The following is a 24,742-nucleotide window of genomic DNA, read 5'->3' as shown; positions in this document are numbered from 1 at the left end:
AGGACGGATCAAAGAATATTTCAGCCAAAAGGCCTTATAGTTATAGATTTTCCTTATACCGTAATCTTGTTGCTGAAGTTTGTTTTTAACATGTAATCACCTGGACATTCTCAGCTATGTTTATCTCTTATTAGTTTGGGCCAAGAATGATCTCATAATCCCACATCTTTACTGACATTTCTCCTTACAAAGAGAGATCTCATAATCCAACATCAGATTTTCTTCCCCTCCCTCTCCCCCCTTAAAAAATTATAGAACTATTTACCGTATTCGCAAAAGTAGACCAGAAGTTACAAAGATTGGTCAGAAGCATCCTTTTGATTAAAGAAAAACTTTTTTTTGTTTTGGTACACATGATGGAGGCTCATGGAAGAGCTGGAAAAAAGGGAAAGAGGGAAACACCAACGGCATGAATATAAGTCAGAGTGAGATCAAGGGGAGGGGAGGACACATGAGGGTGAACAAGCTGCGTACATTTAATGAAATACAGAAAGAGGGGAAGGCAGGGATGAAACAGAAAAGTAACAAACCACCCGACAATCAAGAAAGAAAAAGAGGTGAGTGAGAGGGAGAAAATCACAATAACTTGGAAAAAGGGATAACTTGGGAATGGGGTCATTTGGGGTAAAAGAGATGAAGAGTATGAACGGGGGATGAACCGAGGTGGTGGTGAACAGCTGTTCTGAAGCCCTAGAGGGAAGAATGCTGGGGTAGTACATTCCATAGGTGAGAGAAAAGAGAAACAAATGAGTGAGCCTGTATTTTGGGAGTTTAACAAGAAGAAGACTACTGGCAGACCATGTGCCCTGCAGAAACCTTGGAGGGACAGAGGATACAAGACCAAAAATGAGGTGGTACAATACAGAGGCCACCAACCTGTCTGCAATGCGAAAGTCACAGGCCTAGACGCTCAGCTTCATCGTGGGTGATCTCAATGAGCACAACTCTTGTTTAAACTTGTGTCAGAATTTTAATGACATATCTGCTTTCATGATGCATCAACACTTGGTAAACCATTTCATCAGTCATACAATAGTTTATGCCCAGCAATGATAAAACAAGAAAGAGCAATCAGAGATTGCAGACTCTTGCCAGGATCTGTTTTGTGTGGTGTATTTTGTGTGGCAAATAAATGGAAGGATGTACTAAAACTAAAGGAAAGGTTGTTGATTGTAAATGAAAGGTCTAAGTGGTTGAGTTGTTCATGTGTGAAGGTCAAATGGTTTGAAGGTCAAAACGTCTAAAGGGTCAAAATGGTCTTAAAAGGTCGAAGGGGTCCTTAGGGCATAAAAGGGTTTGAAATGAGTGAAGGTCTAAAGATTGAAAGGGTAGAAAGGAGTCTAAATGTCTTCGGAGTTCTAAAGGGTCTTAGAAGGATATATGGTTTAATGGGGTATATTGAAGGAGCTGTGCTCCAACTCGAATCGAAAGAATGGACGCGACAAAAAGCTGGAATTCGTCCGAGTTTCTTTATTGCATCAAATCAACTCGGGTACTCTGAAAAGCCCGTTTATCGGGCAGCATTATATACAAGCACTCGAATATCTCATGCCGGAGCGTTTGTCCTTAAAAGGCGCGACTGGGCGTGTCCGTGAGACCTGGGCGAGTCTGGACATGCCCGGGAACGGCGAGACTGGGTGTCGCCGGACGGGCCGGGCGTGCCTGGACATGCCCGGGAACGGCAAGACTGGGTGTCGCCGAACGGGCCGGGCGAGCCCGGGAAAGGCGAGTCCGGGCATGCCCGGGAAAGGCGAGACTGAGGGTCTCCGGGCGGTCTGGGCGAGCCCGGCACAGCAATCGCTCCGTGGTTGCGTCCTCGGCAGGTGTAAGGCGATTGTGTATGTTCAGCGGCAACCGCTACACACGCCCCCCCAGAATCGACTTGCACCGGCAGGGTCAATTTAAGGGGGGTCCTGATGACCCGGCCGAAGCGACCCCTGGAGGGTCGTGGGGAGGGGGGGTCCGGTGTGGGGGTGGGTGGTCGAGCGGGAGGCACCGTGGACGGGGGCGGCCTCGCCGTGGAGGAAGGGCCAACCGAGGTGGTTGGTCGATGTCCACGTGCGCCGGCTTGAGGCGGTCCACCGAAATCCGGTCCGACCTGCCGCCGACGTCGATGACGAAGGACTTGTCGTCCCGTCGCAGGACCCGGAAGGGTCCGTCGTACGGCGGCCTGAGTGGCCCCCGGTGTGCGTCATGACGCACGAAAACGTACTCCGCTGTGCGAAGCGCTGGGGGGACGTAGGTCTGGGGGTCACCGTGGTGGGACGTTGGCACGGGGGCAAACCGTCGGGCGGTCTCCTGGAGGTCCGAGCGCTGGCGAGCTGCGGACCAGGGACTGGTGGCGTCGGGCACGAATTCGCCCGGGACGCGTAGCGGCTGGCCGTAGACCAGCTCGGCGGTGGACGCCCGGAGGTCCTCCTTGGGGGCCGTGCGGAGGCCCAAAAGGACCCACGGTAGCCGGTCGGTACAGCCGCCGTCCTGAAGGCCGGCCATGAGCGCGGCCTTCATGGAACGGTGGAACCGCTCGCACAACCCGTTGGCTTGGGGGTGGTAGGCCGTGGTACGGTGGAGCCTAAACCCCAGGTTGCGGGCGACCGCGCCCCACAGCTCGGAGGTGAACTGCGGCCCGCGGTCTGAAGAGATGTCCGCCGGTGCGCCGAAATGGGCGACACAGGTGGCGATGAAAGCCTGCGCCACGTTGGCGGTGGTGGTGGAGATGAGGGGAACGGCCCCCGGCCACCTGGTGGTCCTGTCCACCATGGTGAGCAGGTGTGTGAAACCCCGTGATGGTGGGAGGGGGCCCACCAGGTCCACGTTGACGTGGTCGAAACGCCGTTCGGGCACGGTGAAAGGTGCCAGCGGGGCCTGGGTGTGTCGGTGGACTTTGGCCTGTTGGCAGGCCGTGCAGGTGCTGGTCCAATTGCGGACATCCCGTCGAAGGCCGTGTCAGACGAATTGCGCCGACACCAGCTTCTGGGAAGCTTTCCGGCCCGGGTGGGAAAGGCCGTGGAGGGAGGCGAAGATGCGGCGTTGCCAGGTAACGGGCACGATGGGGCGAGGCTGGCCTTGGGAGATGTCGCAGAGCAGGACAGTGTCCGCGAAGGGGACGTCGGCCAGGCGGAGGCCCGTGTCCGCCGCCCGGAGGGCTTGCACCGTGGTGTCGGTGGTCTGGTCAGCCGCCATAAGCGTGAAGTCCACGCCGAGGTGGACCGCGTTCGCGCTGGCCCGAGAAAGACAGACGGCCACGGCGTTGTCTTTGCCGGCGACGTGCCGGATGTCCGTGGTAAACTCCGACACGGCGGAGAGGTGGCGCTGCTGGCGGGCCGACCACGGCTCCGTGACTTTGGCCATTGCGTAGACCAACGGCTTGTGGTCGACGAAAGCCGTGAAGGGTTGGCCCTCCAGGAGGTGGCGGAAATGGCGAACGGCCAGGTGTAGACCGAGGAGCTCGCGGTCAAATGTGCTATATTTGAGCTCGTTCGGCCGGAGTTGCCGGCTGAAAAAAGCGAGTGGCTGCCAAACCCCGTTCACCCATTGCTCATGTATGGTGCCCACCGCGTAGTCGGAGGCATCCGTGGTGAGGGCGATAGGAGCGTTGAGCACCGGGTGAGTGAGCAGTGTGGCGTCGGCGAGGGCCCGCTTTGAGCTTGTAAATGCCGCGTCCATGGCTACGGACCAGACGACGTCGTGTTTGGCCGGCTTGCCCCGGAGGGCTTCGTAGAGGGGCCGCATGAGCTGAGCAGCGCGGGGCACGAAGCGGTGATAGAAATTCACCATTCCGAGGAACTCCTGCAGGGCCTTGATGGAGCGGGGACGCGGAAACGCGGTGATGGCCTCGACCTTGGTAGGCAGCGGCACGGCCCCGTTCTTGGTGATGTGGTGGCCCAAAAAATCAACGCCCGTCATGCCGAAGTGGCATTTGGCCGGGTTGACGATTAGACCGTGCTCGCTGAGGCGCCCGAACAGTGTTCGGAGGTGGAGGAGGTGCTCGGCCCGGGACGCGCTGGCGACGAGGATGTCGTCCAGGTAGACGAAGAGGAACGGCAGGTCGCGCAGCACGCCGTCCATCAAGCGCTGGAACGCCTGAGCCGCGTTCTTGAGGCCAAATGGCATTCGAAGGAATTCGAATAAGCCGAACGGCGTGATGACGGCCGTTTTTGGGACGGCGGAATATGCGGATGGCAGAGGAAGTCGGCGCCCAGCAGAGCCATGGGCACGCTTGCGGTCACAAAAGTCCAATGAAAGCGCTGGCTGCCGAAGCAGAGGGTGATGTTGCACGGGCCGAAGGTGCGGATGGCCGATCCGTTGGCCGCCACCAAGGAGGGGCCGCAAACCGCGGACTGCATGTCCTGATCGGAGGCGGGTATGACGCTCAGTTGGGCGCCGGTGTCACACAGGAAGCGCCGTCCGGACGCTTTGTCCCTGATAAAAAGTAAATTGCCCATGTGGCCGGCGCTCATGGCTGGTAATGAACGCCGGCCCGGCCGTTTCCCGACTTGCCGAAAGTGCACGGGGGTCGGCATGTCCGGGCCTTTTGTCTGAACCTGGCATGGTAGTAACACCACGCCTGGTCAGGTGGAGGCCCCGGTCGTCGTGTTGGAGGCGGTCGGCGTGGCGTAGCGGCCGCCAATTGCGCTGGCAGTTCGGCCGCCGATCGTGCCGGGTGCTCGGGCGCCATTGGCGTTGCTTCGGACGGCAGCGGGCTCCAGGTCGCTGCCCCGATGCGTTGGCCTGCCGAGGAGATCTTGTCGGCTTCCCTGGCGAGGGCGCGGGGATCCGTGATCTGCGTGCTTGCCAGGGCGAGGCGTACCTGGCTAGGCAGCTGACGGAGGAACAGCTCTTGAAAAAGAAAATCCGGGGCGTGCTCCCCGAGCAACGAGAGCATGTAATCCATTCGCTCGGACGGGCGCGTGTCGCCGAGCTCGGGAAGGTCGAGCAGGCGCCGTGCGCGTTCCGCCAATGAGAGGGCGAAAGCGTCGAGGAGGAGCTTCTTGATCGCGCCGTACTTATCAGCGGCTGGCGGGTGCTGGAGGAGGCTGAGGGCGTGGGCCGCAGTGAGCCGAGTGCTGCTACCACATGATGGAAGCGGGTGTCGTCGGAGGTGATGCCTCGCAGGGCGAACTGGGAGTCCGCCTGGGCGAACCAAACCGCCGCGTGAGCCTCCCTGAAGGTAGGCAGTTTGAGGGCAACTGCCGTGTCCATGTCGGTAGGTCACCAATGAAGGAGCTGTGCTCCAACTCGAATCGAAAGAATGGACGCGACAAAAAGCTGGAATTCGTCCGAGTTTCTTTATTGCATCAAATCAACTCGGGTACTCTGAAAAGCCCGTTTATCGGGCAGCATTATATACAAGCACTCGAATATCTCATGCCGGAGCGTTTGTCCTTAAAAGGCGCGACTGGGCGTGTCCGGGTGACCTGGGCGAGTCTGGACATGCCCGGGAACGGCGAGACTGGGTGTCGCCGGACAGGCCGGGCGTGCCTGGACATGCCCGGGAACGGCGAGACTGAGTGTCGCCGAACGGGCCGGGCGAGCCCGGGAAAGGCGAGTCCGGGCATGCCCGGGAAAGGCGAGACTGAGCGTCTCCGGGCGGTCTGGGCGAGCCCGGCACAGCAATCGCTCCGTGGTTGCGTCCTCGGCAGGTGTAAGGCGATTGTGTATGTTCAGCGGCAACCGCTACAATATATGGTTTAACAGGGTCTATAGGGTCTACATGGTCTTAAGGTTCTTAAGGGTCTTAAAGGGCCTTGGGGGTCTTAAAGGGTCTAAAAGGTCTTAGGAGCCTAAAGGGAGGAGTATAATGAGTATTAGTGGTTTGATGGGTATTAGGGGTCTAAATGGTCTTCGGGGTCTAAAAGGGTCTTAGGGTCCTAAAAGGCTTGATGTAATTAATACACATACTCACGTTCTGTGCGGGCAAACAGACAATGAAACAGACAAAGAAACGGGTCCAAATGCAATCCCGTCTCCTCTGGCGAGGGTAAAAATAACACTTTAGCTCCTGTAACATCACAAAAGGTTTGGTTTTTGACCTTTAGAAGCCAGTTGATGTCTTCCTGGTTTATATAGATGCATATAATGTTTCTTCTACAAATGCACAACTTCTTAACCGAAATCCAAAGTAATATTTATGCTCACCCTTCCCCCAGCTTGTCAATGAGCAGATAGCGTTTCTCTTGCACCACAATCACAGAACGAGAGCACACACAAAAGGCCTGACCCATGGCCCTCTGCAAATCAAAGGTTGCCTGCAAAGGAAAAGCTCAGACATGGAAAGGTGCCATTTTGGCCAATCATGCTCCTCCTCCAAATCCACTACCCATCTACACATCATATTTCTTTTAGGTAGATTAGCCAAAAATATTTAATCCAGTGGTTATGAATCTGGGGGGTGCAATACATTCTCATTGGACATGACGATGGAGGCGAATGACAGCAAAGATTAAAGTATGAATAATCATAAGCAATATTACAATCGGCTATTCAAACTTGATTTTATGTAAATATTGTTTTATAGAGCATCAAGATTTCAAATTGTGTTCAAAGATCAGGGAGGGATTTGGACAGATTTTGTACAAACCACAGGGACATGTGGAGATTGATAGACAAAGAAAATAACAAAGTAAAATAAAATTTTAATTTGACCTTGGAGGAAAGCTTCGAGGTATTGCGATCTTGCTTCTGAGGTGTCTCGCCTGGGTTTAAATCTCGAACCAGCTATAAACTCTCACCCTGGTGTTTTGCAAGAAGGGTGATGCATCAATATGTGCATCATTTTGATCTTTCCTGGAAGTCCCGGCAGTGTCCATATGTTTTATACCTCTCCCACCTCCCCTTCCCATGCCTCCCCCCCCAAAGCCCTCTCCCTCCCACAGATCTCTCGATGTCCCTGCTCTCAGATGTTGTGTATGTGTTCCTCCCCCTCTCGCCCCATCTTGTCTACCGCTCCCCATGTTATATGTTTTATGTGTCGGTTTGTCTTTCTGTGTGATTAATGCTAGCTCTTTCACGAGCCTCGATCTTGTATACAAAACAAACAAAAAAAAATCATCGAGTAGAAGGGCATTGAGCTGGAGGACCTACCGGTATATCTGATAGCACTGGTTGTTGACATTAATGATCCAACAGTGTCTTTCACAGTGTCTGAGGAGTTTTGCTGGCTTGGGATCCAAGGATCCTGGGTTCGAATCCCGGTTGATCACTGAATTAACACCAGGGGGCTTGACTCAGCCTGTCATCCTTCTGAGGTCGGCAAATTGAGTACCAGTTCACTGGTAATTCCCTGTGTGTCACAAGAGGTGACCAACAGGGTTGGTGGCAGGAAGGGCATCCGGCCATAAAACATTGCTTCAAAAAGGGGCCATGGTGCCCAAAAAAGGCCAACCCCTGCTTTGCAGGGAAAAATGGCCTCTAAAGGTGGTTCTAAAGGTGGTTCTAAAGGTGGTTCAGTGTCTTTCACAAACAGTAGGCAAGTTATGACGTGCTAAGCTTACAGAGGACTCATCAAAAGCCAATTTGATGAATGATTACTTTGCATCAATTAGTCTGACTAGGATGATAACTTACATTACATGAAGGCATTTGAATGCTAATGTGGACATGGTGAAAGAAAAACTCACCAAGTACAAGTTTACTCGAGATTTCACAGATCACCTTACCCTGAACTGTCTCGAGAAGCAAGGACATGGATGGGGTCTACGAGCAGCAAATTTGATTGGTCATGATTCGGTGAAATGCCGTAATGTTTTGTCCAAGTACTGCTAAACGGAAGGATTTTGAAAGTGTAAAAAAAGGCAATTTGTGTTCTACAGTGTTCCAAGTATATAATTCAATTGAAATAAAATAAAGATTTTAAAGGTTGTTGAAAAAAAATTCTGGAAGTTTACCGCTGTTGATGCAGCGTCTTTTACACCACCTCATTAAACACGTTGCATTGGTATTTCATGCATGTTGTTTGTGTCCTTGAAAATGGAAAGTTTCCTGTTTTGGAATGATTTGTTTGACTGCCACACAGGCAGACAGAGTAAAAAAAAAAAAACAATAACATCAGACATCATAAAACATCGAAGTTTTGTTCATGCTCAGAATATGGTCACGTGATTGCTAGAATGGAAGCCCTCCAGAAGCTAATCACAAGTCATGTTTTCACCGAACACACTACAGATGATGATGAATACACACGACTAGATGGTACAGATGTTTCACGAATGCAGATGCTTAGAAAGGCACTCAGAAGAGAGCATACCTCCGCCAGGTGAGCAGTTTACATTTTGTATCCCAAAGTAGACCAGAAAATCACAATACAGAATCAAATTTAATCAAATTCATCCGTGCACAACTTTTTGGGATATCCTGCATTGCATCGTTTTTGGCCCTATCTCCCTATGGTGAAGAATCACTTTAAAAATTCTACTAGCCGGATACGGATCCGGATCTTTAACAAAATAATTGAATCGATTCTTCCTTGGCACACACACAACCGGTCCACCAAGTTTCGTTCAAATCCATCCATAACTATTTGAGATATCCTGCTCTATGTTGGTTTTTGCCCTATCGCTCAATGGTGAAGAATCACTTTAAAATTAAATAATTCTAATATCCGAATCCACATTCAGATCTTCAACAAAATCGAATGGAATCGTCCTTGTCACACACCCAACCGGTCCACAAAGTTTCATCCAAAACCGTCCACAACTTTTTGAGATATCCTGCTATGTATCGTTTTTGGCCCTATCTCCCTATGGTGAAGAATCACTTTAAAAAATCTACTTGCTGGATCCGGATCCAGAACTTTAACAAAATTAAAAACAAAAACTTTAATAAAAATCCTGACAAACTGCATCACTGAAATAAAATCCTGGCTTCAAATCAACTTCCTCAAACTTAACTATGATAAATCCGAAATAATCATCATTGGCCCAAAAACGCTCACCAAATCCACCCATAACTTCGCCCTCAACATCGACGGTTTCCCAGTATCCACCTCCCCTCACATCCGGAATCTTGGCATCATCTTTGACCAAACCCTCTCCTTCGACAAATACACTAAACAAATCACAAAGACAGCCTTCTTTCACCTGAAAAACATCGCCCGTCTCCATCCATCCCTGTCCTCCACAGCTGCAAAACCCCTTCATCACCTTCCATCTGGACTACTGCAACAGCCTCCTCTATGGTTCACCCTCAATAATCACCAATAAACTCCAATACATTCAGAACTCCGCTGCCCGTCTACTCACCCATTCCCGGACCCGTGGCCACATCACCCCCGTCCTTCACAAGCTTCACTGGCTCCCCATCCCCCAGAGAATCCAGTACAAAATCCTCCTCCTGACCTACAAAGCCCTCCATAACCTGGCCCCATCCTACCTGACTGACGTCCTCCCCAGACACACTCCCACCCGCAACCTCCGCTCTGCTGGTACCAACCTCTTGTCCCCCCCCCCCTCCCCTCCCCCCCCCCATCCGGACCAAACACAGATCCTGGGGGGACAGGGCCTTCTCCATCGGCGCTCCCACACTCTGGAACTCACTACCTCAAACCATCAGAGACTCCTCCTCACTCACCACATTCAAATCATCACTCAAGACCCACCTGTTCAACACCACATTCAACCCCTGACCGTCTCTTCTCCTTCTCCTTCCTTTCTGTTTGGTTATTTAATTATGCATTTTTGTCTTTGTTTTACGTACTATGTCAACGCGTCTTTGGGTTTCTTGAAAAGCGCTATACAAAATAAATGTATTATTATTATTATTATTAAAATAATTGAATCGATTCTTCCTTGGCACACACACAACCTGTCCACCAAGTTTCGTCCAAATCCATCCATAACTATTTGAGATGTCCTGCTCTATGTTGGTTTTAGCCCTATCGCTCAATGGTGAAGAATCACTTAAAAATTTAATAATATTCATATCCGAATCCACATTCAGATCTTGAACAAAATCGAATGGAATCGTCCTTTTTAGGCACCCAACATGTCCACCAAGTTTCATCCAAATCCGTCCACACCTTTTTGGGATATCCTGCTATGTATCGTTGTTGGCCCTATCTCCCAATGGTGAAGAATCACTTTAAAAATTTCTAGTAGTCGGATCCGAATCCGGATCTTCACCAAAATCTAAAAATTTCGTCCTTGTCAGATACGCCACATCTCTTCCAAATTTCGTCCAAATCCATCCACAACTTTTTGAGATATCTTGTTCACAAACAAACAAAGACAGATAGGGGTGAAAACATAATCCCCATCCACCTTCAGTGGCAGAGGTAAATATCGAAATTTTGTTCATGCTCAGAATATGGTCATGTGATTGGTCGAATGGAAGCCCTCCCGATGTTGATTACAAATCATGTGTTTACAGGTTACACTACAGGTCATGTTTTTGGCTGAGGGCACAGCATGGCTGTGCTGCTGATACGACGCCCCCTGTAGGTTACGGCAGGAATAGTGATCTTTTTAGGCCTGATCTCAAACCGTTAACGAGGACAGATTTTGATGCGGTGAATACACCTCCGTTAAGTTTGTGGCCAGGTTTCGTCAAAACCGTCTGTTTGGCTAAAGCGATAATGACTGAAGTGTTTACAGACTCACTCACTGACTGACTGACTGACTGACTTACCTATGGACACTGCTCTGTCACATAAGCCCATCGGACTAAGGTCCAGGTGAGCTAAAAATGGTCTCACTGCACTCTGCTCATGCGCGACCGAGACAAATTCAAAGCCAAAGTACTGCTACACTACAGGAACAGGTTCGTTTTCCGATTCGTGTTCAATGAAAAAGGACATTCGATTGAAACGAAGTTGTTCCACAATCATAAACTGACGTTTGGAGACACGACACACAGGTAGAATAGCCAGCTCATTACCAACTATTTTTTTACCGTTCCATCAAATCTGAACCAGACTCGGTGGCATAATGGTTAGCGCTGGGGTTCTAAACCTGGGGTATCCATACCCCTTGGGGGTATGGGGACCAAAATCTGGGGCTATGGGACTCGTAATAAATAATAATAATAAATTGTAATAAATTCAATGAAATATCAACTTTAAATATATAATAAATACGTATCTCTGTGAAACAGGTTTCTCTGCATTATTGAATCTGAAATCAAAGTGGAGAAATGGACTTGATGTGTCCGATGATATGCGAGTGGCGTTGTCATGAACTGCGCCCCGATTCCATATTCTGATTGCATGAAAACAGCAACAATCTCACTGGATTAGTAAAACGGCTTGCATAAAACTTGCATGTTTTAGTTTAGTTTAGTTTGTTTTGTTTCCTTAAGCAAATAAATAAATAGGGATAAAATCCTCATGATTTTCTTTCCTGTTCTGTTCCTAATTATCCATATGTAAAACTAAGCTATTGAGATATTTTGAAGTCACACTGGAACCTAATTGGACTGGTAATCAGGTGCGGATCCCCAAACGTGGCCCATTTTCTGGGTATTAAGTTACCAATTTTCATCCCCAATTAAATTTTCCCAAATTTTCAAAATTTTCATCCCCATCCAAATAGGCAATTAAAGTAAAAACACCCCTCAGAATGCACAACAGAGCACCTGGAAATCAAAAAACCTTACAGGGGGCATGCCCCAGTCCCCCCTAGCTATGCGCACCTTCGGTGCACCTTGATCAGTCAACAGTCTGGCGAAGGGGGTATGGGGACATCGTGGGCAATCCGTTGGGGGTCTTGACCCGGAAAAAGGTTAAGAACCCCTGGGTTAGAGCATCCTCTCTGAGTCTGCGAGGTCGGTGGTTCAAACATCGGTTCAAACCACCGATTGAGTAGGATGGTGTTGAAGAATGTAAACAGACTAAAATGTCCACACCAATAACAATTTTGAAGATTTAATTGGTTGGAGGAAATTCACTCAGGATAGAACAAGGAGTACAACAAAATACATTGCCGGTGTCACGAAACAGATCCGCCCCCCCCCCCCCCCCCAGAGATTCTGTACCGGTACAGATTCACCCCCCTCGAAATAGATTCACCCCCGCCTGCCACGAAATAGACTCTCGCCCGTGACAAAATCGCCCACTCATAATATATATATACATAAACATAAATACATAATAGTATTACTAAATTTTTTAATTTAGTTGTAATTAATTTATTTTATTTTATTAATTAATTAATTTAATTAATGAATTTAATTTAATTTTAATAAATAAATAAATCAATTAAAAAAAATTTTTACATTAAAAAAACAAACCATTTACTAAATACATAATAGTAAATACATACATAGACATAAACCCTAACCCTAACCCTAATTACATTTCAATTCGGAGTAACAGATTCATGTTAAACAACTGAAATAATCATTATTTATATTCAAAAATCACGCAATGCCTTATCTGCTTTCTGTATATTATATCAATTGTGAGAATACGATAAATAATGCGCGTATTGAAACGCCAAGACCTTATTTGTTGAGGAAATGCTCAGCAAATGTTTTATTTAATGGCAATGTAAACGAGAATGGGGGGCGATTGTATTCTGATGGGGGCGAGAAACGTATCCCCCGGGGGGCGAGAAACGTATCCGCCGGGGGGCGAGTTTATACCGGTACAGATTCGCCGGGGGGAGAGTTTATACGGGGGCGGATTTATTTATACAGGGTGGACACCGGCGTACATGAACAGGACTCAACACGAAACGTTCCAGGAATCTCCTGTCGATTCAGCTGACTTCACTCCTTTTATAATAAATGAGGACAAAGGATGAGGCATGGTCGGGTTGTCTTCAAAATGGCAGGAAGTAGGGAAGGAGAGATCGGAGGACGAGAGTTTTTGATAATACTGAGTCATACATTATCTTACCAGTTGGTCAACAAGGAACACAATTGAATCACAGAGAGCAGGAGCGCCAGAAGATGTCTGTTTTGTAAGACAAAGCATTCACAGATCCTATTCCCCATGTTGATATTTACACACTACTGCAAAGAGAGAGATATGGAGATGTTTATCGATTACAAAGGCAACTCCTTCATCTCTCTGGAGCCAAACAAAGTCTGCAAGTTATACTTTCAAATCCCTGAACTCGGTTGAAATATTTATATATATATTTAATATACAGGGTGATTCACATACGACGTACTATTTTGTTTTTGAATAACTCTGTGTTGCGTGAACTGATTTACTTGTAATTTGCAGCACTTATAGACAAATGTTCCCCATTTATTATGTGAAAATTTCATTAAAAAATAATTGATACAAATTTAGTTATGGGTCTCGATATTGCGGCGTACAGCGAATGCAGTATTGCCTACTCTTGAAGATAGTCATCTCACGAACACTTGGAAGTCCAAAATGAACTTCCACAATGGTAAGAACAGCACTTGACCTTTGATTAAAAACATTAATAAATAGCACCGCAAAGCGGGCGTAACCCCTCAGCCCATGCATGGTGGAAACCAATTTCAAGATGGCTGCCATGGCGGCCATATTGAAAATCGCAGCACGCCCATTTTCGAAAGGAACTTTCCTCTACTCAACCCCCCACACACTGCAAAAATGGATTTAATCGGACAAGCCGTTCTGCTTGAAATTGAAGGAAACCAATTTCAAGATGGCTGACGTGGCGGCCATATTGAAAATCGCAGCGTGCCCAGGAACCTTCCTCTACTCAACCCCAACGCACACTGCAAAAATGGATTTAATCGGACAAGCCGTTCTGCTAGAAATTGACGGAAACCAATTTCAAGATGGCTGCCGTGGCGGCCATATTGAAAATTGCAGCGCGCCTATTTTCGAAAGGAACCTTCCTCGACTCAACCCCAACACAAACTGCAAATATGGATTTAATCAGACAAGCCGTTCTGCTCAAAATTGACGGAAACCAAACGTTGACGGACGCCCGGATGGCTGCCTTGGCGGCCATATTGAAAATAGCAGCGCGCCCATTTTCGAAAGGAACCTTCCTCTACTCAACCCCAACACACACTGCAAAAATGGAATTAATCGGACAGGCTGTTCTCCTTGAAATTGACGGAAACCAAAAGTTGACGGACGCCCGGACAACGCCCGTGACGACAATACCCCTTAGCCCAAATTTGGGCTGAGGGGTGAAAACGGTACGTGCTGCTTCCTTGCTTGACGCTCAGCATTTAAAGAGGAAAGAGCACTGACAAACATCATTGGGAAGGCAATGACTTTAGTAAGGCCTTTAATGCAGTTCGGCAAAAAAAAAGAAGACTGCTTATATAAAGTTGATAAACGATGCAATAAAGGATTGATACTTGATTGGATTGAGGCTTTAATTCGCAACGCAAGACGACAGAGAGTGGGAATAAGGAACAGGTTGTCCGCGTGGAAACAAGGTACTCGTGGTGTAACCTCAGAGATCAATATTAGGAGCAATTCTTTTCTTATTATTTGTTGATGATATTCCCTGAAGTGTGAAATATACTGTTGTAGCGGTTACCTTATTCGCATGTCGCGGTTAACTTATTCGCATGTGACGGTTTACCTTATGTTTGGTCATAATCCACGTGCATGGGCCTGTGGGGCTTTTGGTTTGTTGGACGTGACGCACGCGCGGTTGTCGGAGCCACGCCCTCCGAAGAGGGTTTTGGCTTTATAAAAGCGGTACGACTTCCGTTCGCGTGAGAGTGTGCTGGCGATTTCTGTACGAATAAATGAGCTTCGAACCCTACGAAATGGCCTCGTCTTCTCCCTTCCGCAACTCCTAAACTGGTGACCCCGGCTGCCCCCGAACGGATTCGGGGGCTGCAAACGAACATGGCAGTTTCGATCGAACTGCCGGAGTTTTGGAAACGACGAGCGGCCATGTGGTTCGCGCACCGCGCTCGGCTCCTCCTCTACGACCGGAGGGGCGAGCCTGCTCCAGGACCCTCCGAAGGGACGCAGTTACGAGATGTGGGTGGCGCTGCTGCTCATCTCTTGCGCGCGCACTGACGTTGGCGGCACGGCTGCTTCGTTACCTTCGCGCGCACTGCTGCTCGTCACCTTCGCGCAACTTCACTCTACAACTACAGCTACAGCTCGCGTGTAGAAAGCTGCAACTCGCGCAACTACTTCTCCGACTCTGCAACCTCGGGAGGCCCACGAGGAACCTCGGCAGCCTCCCCCGAGGACTTGACCAGCCCCTCGGTTGGCTCAACCGCTTTTCGCGTGCACCGAGGCCGAGCACTGCTCGAGCCTTCTCGGCACTGCACCCGCGAAATGCAACCTCGGGAGGCCCGCGAGGAACCTCGGCAGCCTCCCCCGAGGACTTGACCAGCCCCTCGGTCGGCTCAACCCCACGGCATCGTTTTTTCGCGCGTACCGAGGCCGAGCACTGCTCGAGCCTTCTCGGTACTGCCGAGCGCGCCTGCGAACTACGTACATGCCCGTGGAGTGCATTCTGGGGGGGCGCATGTAGCGGTTACCTTATTCGCATGTCGCGGTTAACTTATTCGCATGTGACGGTTATCTTATGTTTGGTCATAATCCACGTGCACGGGCCTGTGGGGCTTTTGGTTTGTTGGACGTGACGCACGCGCGGTTGTCGGAGCCACGCCCTCCGAAGAGGGTTTTGGCTTTATAAAAGCGGTACGACTTCCGTTTGCGTGAGAGTGTGCTGGCGATTTCTGTACGAATAAACGAGCTTCGAACCCTACGAAATGGCCTCGTCTTCTCACCTTCCGCAACTCCTAAACTGTGGTCTTTTTCAGAGATTCAGAGATTACCAGCTGAGGGACTGTGAGAATTTACAGGAAGATGTAAATTCTCTGTGCTTGGTACTCGACATGGAAACTCATATCTAATGCCGATAAATGTGTATTCTTGTCCATCCTTAAACTCGTCCATTCCACCTACTCTATGAGTGGAAAGTTTGTTAAGGAAGTCAACATAGCAGAAGAACTTGGGAATTTGAATGTTGAACGACTTGACATCTAGTGCTCATGTGACAGCTATTGTTAAAAAAAAAAAAACATTAAATAAAAAGATGTTTTTTGGGGGATTTACCAAGAAAAAAGTTGAAACTTTAAACTAATCTATATAGTTCATCCAGGTCTAGTGTATGCAAGTCCCGCCTGGAGTTTGTAGTTTAAAAAGAACAAAGATTTACTAGAAGAGGTGCAGAAGCGATGTCCGGACACTATAGTGTTAGAATCTATTGAAGAAAGGAGAGCAAGTGCTGATCCGACTGAAACAGAAATATCTTCATCTTGGTTACAACCTTGTTCTCCCGATGACCTTTTCTTGAGAACTACGATTAGATTGAGTGGGCACTCGATGAAGCCAACTCGTAGTACATGTAGAACCAATGCCAGGAACTTTCTTTTTCACAAATCGGGTCATGGAACCGTGGAATAGTCTCTCGGATCACACAGTGACTGCACCATCAGTGGGATCCTTCAATAAATGGAGAACAGCCTCGTAGAGACCAAGCTGCTATTCGACCAAGTAGGCCCAAGAGCAAGTACGTATACCTAGCATACCAGGCATACAAAGTAGGTATACCAAGTATGTATACCAAGCACACCAAATGAGCACACCAAGTATACCAAGTATGCATACCAAGTAAGTATACTAAGTATCACGTTAAAGTAGAAAAAACGAATATCTTTCACCTCCGCCCACAGCGCAGCGCCTGTGGGACGATTGCCACTGCCAATATCCTATCTTTGTTTTTCTGTTTTTTGGATAAACGATTCACACTTGAATATCTTTTAACACAGATCAATTGGGCATCAACAGCAGATTAATTCGTTTACGGATCTTAAAAGCTCGTGACTCGTGTCTACATTGGGGGTGGGAGGGGGTGGGGAGGATGGGGAGAGGGGAGAGGGGGAAAAACGAACACACCCCTCCGACCACAGACAATACCAACTCCACTCCTCCCATCCCCTTCCACCATATATACTACCAACCCCACTCCTCCCATGATAGATATGATATTGTAGCGACCCATGGGTCCCCCAAAGCTCGCGACCAGCAACAGAATCTCCTGGCCCCAGCCGGTGACGTAACCGGCGGACAAACCGCGGCGCCGAGGTTATAATTGCTTGCACCTGTCAGTCACATGACCACCAAAGCGTGCCTCGCCTGAGAGGCGTGGCTTTGGTTCTGACGTATGCTTTTTGGCTTGGATTATATGTATGCGAACCCGATAAACGGGCTTTCAGAGTTCCCGAGATGATTATACAATAAACATCTTCTCGGACGAGTTTGTGTCTTCTCCGTCACTTCGTCCGTCTCAAGCAGGAGCGCTGCTCCTTCACTGGTGACCACGAGTTTACGACACGCGATGGACACGGCAGTGTCCCTCAAACTGCCCACTTTCTGAGAAGCACATGCCGCCGTCTGGTTCGCTCAGGCGGACTCCCAGTTCGCCCTGCGTGGCATTGCAGAGGACACCACAAAATACCATTACGTGGTCGCCGCGCTCGGCTCCGTGACCGCCGCCCGATGCCTGAGCCTCCTCCAGAGCCCGCCCGCTGACGGCAAGTACGACGCCATCAAGGCACTTCTTCTGGGCGCTTTCGCCCTCTCCCCGGCTGAACGCGCACGACGCCTGCTCGACCTTCCTGAGCTCGGCGATACGCGCCCGTCCGAATGTATGGACTACATGCTCGCGTTGCTCGGCGAGCATCCCTCGGATTTCCTCTTCCAAGAGCTTTTTCTCCGCCAGCTCCCGGCCCAGGTCCGGGTCGCCCTGGCAAGCACGACCATCACGAACCCCTGCGACCTCGCCAGGGAGGCCGACAAGATCGGTTCGGCAAGCCAGCTCGTCGGAGCGGCGAGCCAGCTCGTCGGGGTGGCTGCCGGGAGCCCGCCCGCCGCCCAGTCGGCGCCCGCGGCACAGTTTCCCGCCCACCCGCCCGCGACGCAGCTTCCTTCCCGGAGGCCGCCGGGCCGGCGCGACTGGCAGCGGCGACGCCGCATCGCCCGGTCCCGACGCGTCGACCGGAGTCCCCGCCAAACCCGGCCTGGTGTTATTTCCACGCCAGGTTCGGGCGGCAGGCCCGATCATGTCGACCCCCGTGCATGTTCGGCATGTCGGGAAACGGTCGGGCCGGCGCTCACTACCAGCCATGAGCGCCGGCCGTTCCGGAAACCTGCTATTCATCGCGGACCAAGCGTCGGGGCGGCGTTTTCTCTGCGACACCGGTACTCAGCTGAGCGTCATTCCCGCTTCGGCGGAGGACAGGCGGGCCGCCATTTGCGGCCCCTCCTTAATCGCGGCCAACGGCTCCGCCATCCGCACCTTCGGCCCACGCACCGTCGCCCTCCGCTTCGGCAGCCAGCTCTTTCGCTGGGAGTTCGTGACGGCGGACGTCCCCATGGCTTTGCTCGGGGCCGATTTCCTTTGCGCCCATGGGCTGCTGGTCGACGTTAAACGTCGGCGTCTCGTCAACGCCGAAACTTTCAGCTCGCTGGCGTGCGCCTTGAGCCGTTCCGCGCCCACTGAGCTTTCCTGCGTCCTCCCGTTGGCAGACGACTTCGCGCGTCTCCTCGCGGAGTTCCCGGCCCTCACGTGACCGACATTTTCGGCCATCGCAGTGCGTCACGGCATCGAGCATCACATTCCCACTACGGGCCCGCCGGTGTACGCCCGAGCTCGCCGTCTCGACCCAGCCAAACTCGCCGTCACCAAGGCCGAGTTCGCCGCGCTGGAGCGCCTCGGCATCGTGCGGCGCTCCGACAGCGCGTGGGCCTCGCCGCTGCACATCGTCCCGAAGCCGGGGGGCGGATGGCGGCCATGCGGCGACTGCCGCCGCCTCAACGACGCCACTACCCCCGACAGGTACCCCGTCCCGCACATCCAGGATTTTTCCGCCCGGTTGGCGGGGCGGACCATTTTTTCAAAAGTGGACCTGATTCGGGGGTACCAACAGGTGCCCGTCCGCCCGGCCGACATCCCGTAGACGGCCGTTATTACACCTTTCGGCCTCTTCAAATTCCTCCGGATGCCCTTCGGCCTCAAAAACGCGGCACAGGCGTTCCAGCGCCTGATGGACGGCATGCTGCGCGACTTGCCGTTCCTCTTTACCTACCTGGACAACATCCTCGTCGCCAACACGTCCAGAGCCGAGCACCTCCTCCACCTCCGGACGCTGTTCGGCCGCCTCAGCGAGCACGGCTTGATCATCAACCCGGCCAAATGTCACTTTGGTGCGGCGACGACCGACTTTTTGGGCCACCACATCACCCGGAACGGCGCCGTACCGCTACCGGCCAAAGTCGAGGCCATCGCCGCTTTCCCGCGCCCCCGCTCCGTCAAGGCGCTGCAGGAGTTCCTCGAGATGGTGAACTTTTACCACCGCTTCGTGCCCCGAGCTGCGCAACTCATGCGGCCCTTGTACACCGCCCTCCGCGGCCAGCCGGCGAAGCGCGACGTCGTCTGGTCCACGGACATGGACGCTGCTTTCACCGGCGCGAAACGGGCCCTCGCCAACGCCACGCTGCTGGCCCACCCGGTACCCCATGCTCCCATCGCCCTCACCACGGACGCCTCCGACTACGCCGTGGGCGCGGTCCATGAGCAATGGGTAAACGGGGCCTGGCAGCCGCTCGCGTTCTTCAGCCGGCAACTCCTGCCCAACGAGTTGAAGTACAGCACTTTCGACCGCGAGCTCCTCGGGCTGTACCTGGCCATCCGCCATTTTCGCCGCCTCCTGGAGGGCCGCCCGTTCACGGCCTTTGTCGACCACAAGCCATTGATTTTCGCCATGGCCAAGGTCATGGAGCCGTGGTCGGCCCGCCAGCAGCGTCACCTCTCCGCCGTGTCGGAATACACCACGGACATCCGGAAAGGACAACGCCGTGGCCGACTGCCTTTCTCGAGCCGGCGCCAACGCTGTCCACCTCGGCGTCGATTTCGCCCTGATGGCGACGGACCAGGCCACCGACGGCACGGTGCAGGCGCTCCGGGTGGCGGACATGGGCCTCCGCTTGGCTGACGTCCCCTTCGCGGACATGGTCCTGCTTTGTGACGTCTCCCAAGGCCGACCTCGCCCCGTTGTGCCGGTCACCTGGCGGCGGCGCATTTTCGCTTCGCTCCACGGCCTCTCACACCCGGGCCGGAAGGCGTCCCAGAGGCTGGTGTCGGCAAGTTTCGTCTGGCACGGGTTGCGACGGGATGTCCGCGACTGGGCCAACGCCTGCACACCCTGCCAGCGGGCCAAGGTCCACCGTCACACCCAGGCTCCGCTGGCTCCTTTCACCGTGCCCGAGCGACGTTTCGACCACGTCCACGTGGACCTGGTGGGTCCCCTGCCCCCATCGCAGGGGTTCACCCACCTGCTTACCATGGTGGACAGGACCACCAGGTGGCCGGAGGCCGTGCCCCTCGCCTCCATCACCACCGCCGACGTGGCCCAGGCGTTCATCGCCACCTGGGTCGCGCGTTTCGGCGCACCGGCGGACATCTCGTCGGACCGCGGCCCACAGTTCACGTCCGAACTGTGGGGCGCGGTCGCCCGCACGTTGGGCGCTACCCTGCACCGCACCACGGCCTACCACCCCCAGGCCAATGGGTTGTGCGAGCGGTTCCACCGCTCCATGAAGGCCGCACTCATGGCCGGCCTCCAGGACGACGGCTGGGCCGACCGGCTCCCGTGGGTCCTGTTGGGCCTCCGCACGGCTCCAAAGGAGGACCTCCAGGCGTCCACCGCCGAGCTGGTGTACGGCCAGGCCCTCCACGTCCCGGGCGAGTTCGTGCCCGACGCCACCAGCCCTGGTCCGCCGCGCGCCAGCCCATGGACTTCCAGGAGGCCGCCCAACGTTTCGCCCCGGTTCCCACGTCCCGCCACGGCGACCCCCAATCCTACGTCCCCCCAGCACTCCGCACGGCGGAGTACGTCTTTGTGCGCCACGACGCGCACCGGGGGCCGCTCCGGCCACCATACGACGGAGCCTTCCGGGTCCTACGACGGGACAACAAGTCCTTCGTCGTCAGCATCGGCGGCCGGGCGGACCGGATTTCGGTGGACCGCCTCAAGCCGGCCTACATGGACGTCGGCCAGCCGCCACGGCTGGCTCTCCCACCGCGGCGCGGCCACCCACCGTCCACTGCACCCCCTGTCCGGCCACCCGCCACCACACCGGACCAACGGGCTTTCAGAGTTCCCGAGATGATTATACAATAAACATCTTCTCGGACGAGTTTGTGTCTTGTCCGTCACTTCGTCCGTCTCAAGCAGGAGCGCTGCTCCTTCAATATATGCCAACCCTACACCTCCTACCATAGATACTCTTATGTTTGTAGGGGGTTGACAATGATTACCTTAGAGCCAGGTAGAGTGTATAGATTAGTGTGCACCGACTGTCGTGAAGAGGAAGAAACCTCGAGGTATCATATGTAGGACATTTGTGTAGACGATGTCGTGGAAAAGCTTGTATCTTCGTCCCCATGAGAGGGGTGGAGTTTGCTAATTAGCGAGGGATTATGGGTAAATTAATCCCATGTATGTAATTGCCTCTGTAATCTTTTCCTGTGTTCCTTATGATACCGCACTACGCACCATAGCCAAGCCAAGCAATCGACACCATAATTAATGACACTAAAACCAACCGGAAACCAGGCCTCAAACACTACCATGAATAACATCGACTTGGTGAGCACACAGGACAAAAGGTTAGCGAGGCAACGCCTCGAAGACCAGTGATTGGTCCGGAATTTGATTGGCACAAGGACTGGTAAGATGGTACTCGCTGATAGGAGCGGACACGGAGGCGTCGTGGGATGACGTCAGAGCCTCAAGTACAAAATAGTTGGAACGGCGGACATTTTCTTTTCTCGCTTCTTCTCGTTCTGGATCCCATAGCGAACGGTTGCATTAAGTCTTCTTGCGCAAGGGAGATTGATCACAAACGACCGTGTTCCGACATCTTGATAGTGATTGTGAGGAGGAATAACTGCAGACGAGAACTGCGGTTTCCCAAGCAAGAACGACAAGTGGACGGGCGCTGACTGCTTGCTGCGCTCTCGACGAAGCCAGGAGTGAGCGGACACGCAGCGAGGCCTAGTTTGCGCCAACGAACACATTTTCCCGCTAAGGCCTCAGACGATTCCTGACGAGATACACCAGCAAATTTGAGCTAAGTGCCACAAACTACACATTTATTTTCCAGTTCTTTTATCCCTTGTGTTGTAATTGAGTCTATATGGGGGCGCTCCGATGAGGAATTATAGTTTTATTTGGCCGTGTTTTATTTTGTGACCGGCATCTTCTTTAATAAAGCCGGTAATTTTGTGCAGTTTAAATCCCGTGTCGCACGAGTTGATTCATCACAGGTGTGAAGACCGCCGGTGGACCCGTGAAGGTAAGCTCTTCGGCCTCTTCCCCCCCACCCCCCTCGGTCACTCGGTGTCTAAAGGTTGCGAGTTCGACACCCGCAGGGTGCAAATTGCGCCCAGCATTCGGAATAAAAAATTATCACAGTACCGGGGTGTCAAATTTTATTTTAGTCAATTGGTGTACAAGGTGCAATATCGCGCTTTCAAAAAAATTAAAATAAAATAAAAGTTCTGAGGTAAATTACGCGCGAGGGGAAAAACCGCTTTGTCAGAACGTGAGCGGCATGGCCGGGTGAGTGGGGGATCCTGAAGAGTATGGAAGTGAGCCGGAGATAGAGGGATTAAAGGATAGGATTGAAACCTCCCCCGTCCCAAGCATTAGTCCACCCCCCTCTCCTATGAGGGAGCGGGGACAATGGGAACAGACCCGATGCCCAACTTCTTGGTTCGATTATTAAAGGAAATGGGTGAACGATTGGGGGGCCAAATTAATGAAATGAATGGAGAAATGAATGCCCAAACTAATAAAATGGGTGAACAAAATAATGAAATGAAGGGAATGAGTGAGAAAATTAATGCTCAGAATGAGTGTAGTGAACGAATGGAAAATAAAATTGATGGGTGGGCGAGTGAATTAAAGGAAGAACAAAAGAATGAAATTGGGGCACAGGAGAAGCCATGGGCAACAGAATTTGAATCAAAACAGGAAGTGAATGGGGAATTGAAGGTAACAAATGGATGGAATGGAAAACAAATTTGATAAAATGGACGGAAAAATGGAGGAAATAACACAACAACTGGGGAAACTAATTGATAAAATGGAAGGGAAAATGGATAGTCAAATTAAGGACAGGCTGGGTGAATTTGAGGTCAAATTAGAGACGAAAGTCGGGGAGATGGAGCAGGCAATGGTAGTATAATTTGAATCAAAAAGGGAGGAATTGACATTAAAAACAGAAGAGGGCCCGACGCAGGCTGTCCGAATGGGGGAAAGGTTGGAAGAGAGAATAGGGGCCACTAATATCAGAATTGATAACGTCAATGAGGACCTGGAAGGTTATCGGGTCTGTGTGGATGCCAGAATGCGGAAACAGGTAGAGGAATAGGGACTCTTCAAACAACAGGGGGGGTGAATTGGCTGAGGAGGTAAAGAGGTTGGAAGCCCGCGTAATGGAGCAGGAGCGGGTTTTTATTGATAAAGGCCTGTGGGGGCCGCAAATGACTGATGTAAGGGTGAGTGATTTGATGCAGGAGCGACTGAAGACCTGGAACAGTACCATCAATGGAGAGGTTGCTCGGGTCCAACAGAGTCTGAGGGGGGAAGAGGTAAGTTGGTCCGTTAAGCATCTCCAGGACGAGATTAAGGTGACCCAGGGGAACCTCACCACGAGCCACATTTGGGTGTGAGGGCCTCCGAAAATTGAATACCCAGTTGGAAGGGTTGGGCCCTGAGCTGGATTCGGACAGAGAGGAGTCGGGGAATAGAGTCTCTGGAAAAGCAATTCCCCTTGTACATTTTGATGGGTCAGGGAGTTTAGGGGCTTTCCTGACACAATTTGAATGCGTGTCTCAGCTCAATGGTTGGGGAGAGCAGGAGCGCATGGGGAATCTGGTAGCGACACTGCGGGGGCCAGCCACGGATGTTTTAAACATTGTCCCAGAGGGAATATTGACCAGCAGAGGCATCTGCGATGCTTGAACCACAGGTTTGGGACGGGTGCAAGGTGCGACCTGCTGAGGAGGCAGCTGCTGCATCGTAAACAAAAGCCAAACGAGACGTTGCAGGAGCTGGCCCAGGATATTTACCAATCTGTGAGGATAGCATATAGGGACCTACCAGCACAGGCGTGTGACAAGCTGGCGATAGAAAAATTTATGGTGGCTCTTCCTGACCCCAAGGTCCGGACTCTGGTGGTTGCAGGACCCGACCATGGTGCCCCCGAGCGGCAGAATGCACTTGAGACTGACCTTTTTGAGGAGGTCGAACCGCGCATCAGAGAGGGCATCTGTGACGGTACGACAGGCAGAGGTACAGGATCAAGAAGAAAAGCCGGAGGAAACGGCCATTGCTCGAATGCTAAGGGGGATCAGCCGCCAGCTGTCAAGTTTGACAGGGGGTAAATTTGCAGAGGGTGAGTCACAGCGGTGTGGTCCAGGTTTGCCATCAGGACGGCCTCATTTTCGTCGGGTTGGCCCGGGAGGAAGGGGTGCTCTGCCTGAGTACCAGAGGGGTCCGTTAATGGGGACTTGTTTTAGGTGTGGGAGAAGAGGGCACGTGCAGTGGGATTGTTGGCAACCCCTGGGGCCGCCACCTCCTAACAGGCTTCACAGCCCAGAGAGGAGCGGACCCCCAGAAAGGCCACAGGCACCAGGAAAAGGGTCACCACCTAGGCCTGGGCCTGTCGCCATAGAGTGTTTGGGAAACTAGAACCAGCCGAGCATACGGGGCCATGCTCGGCTGGCAAGTGTGTGGAGAAGCG

The 24,742-nt window shown here is 51.9% G+C and overlaps 1 protein-coding gene across 3 annotated transcripts in view; it reads right to left on the bottom strand.

Annotated features, from left to right (window-relative positions):
• The window catches only part of STK16 (serine/threonine kinase 16), a 102,252-nt gene that overhangs the window by 38,282 nt on the left and 39,228 nt on the right, over window positions 1-24,742 (bottom strand). Inside the window, exons 2-3 of one of the 3 annotated variants that reach the window (XM_068124178.2) lie at window positions 7,084-7,282; window positions 6,139-6,248 (exon numbers count right to left, since the gene is read on the bottom strand). In XM_068124178.2, coding sequence (XP_067980279.2) covers window positions 6,139-6,224 — 86 coding nt within the window. In that variant the 5' untranslated portion in view covers window positions 6,225-6,248; window positions 7,084-7,282. Of the gene's footprint in view, window positions 1-6,138; window positions 6,249-7,083; window positions 7,283-7,886; window positions 7,999-24,742 lie in introns of those variants that run through there. The other 2 variants (XM_078781576.1, XM_068124171.2) reach the window with 2 other exon arrangements.

The sequence above is a fragment of the Myxine glutinosa genome, chromosome 1 (assembly GCF_964187855.1).
Source record: "Myxine glutinosa chromosome 1, kmMyxGlut1.1, whole genome shotgun sequence".
NCBI classification, from domain to species: domain Eukaryota; kingdom Metazoa; phylum Chordata; class Myxini; order Myxiniformes; family Myxinidae; genus Myxine; species Myxine glutinosa.
The sequence above is the reverse complement of the archived record's forward strand: the minus strand, read 5'-3'. Positions and strand labels throughout refer to the sequence as shown.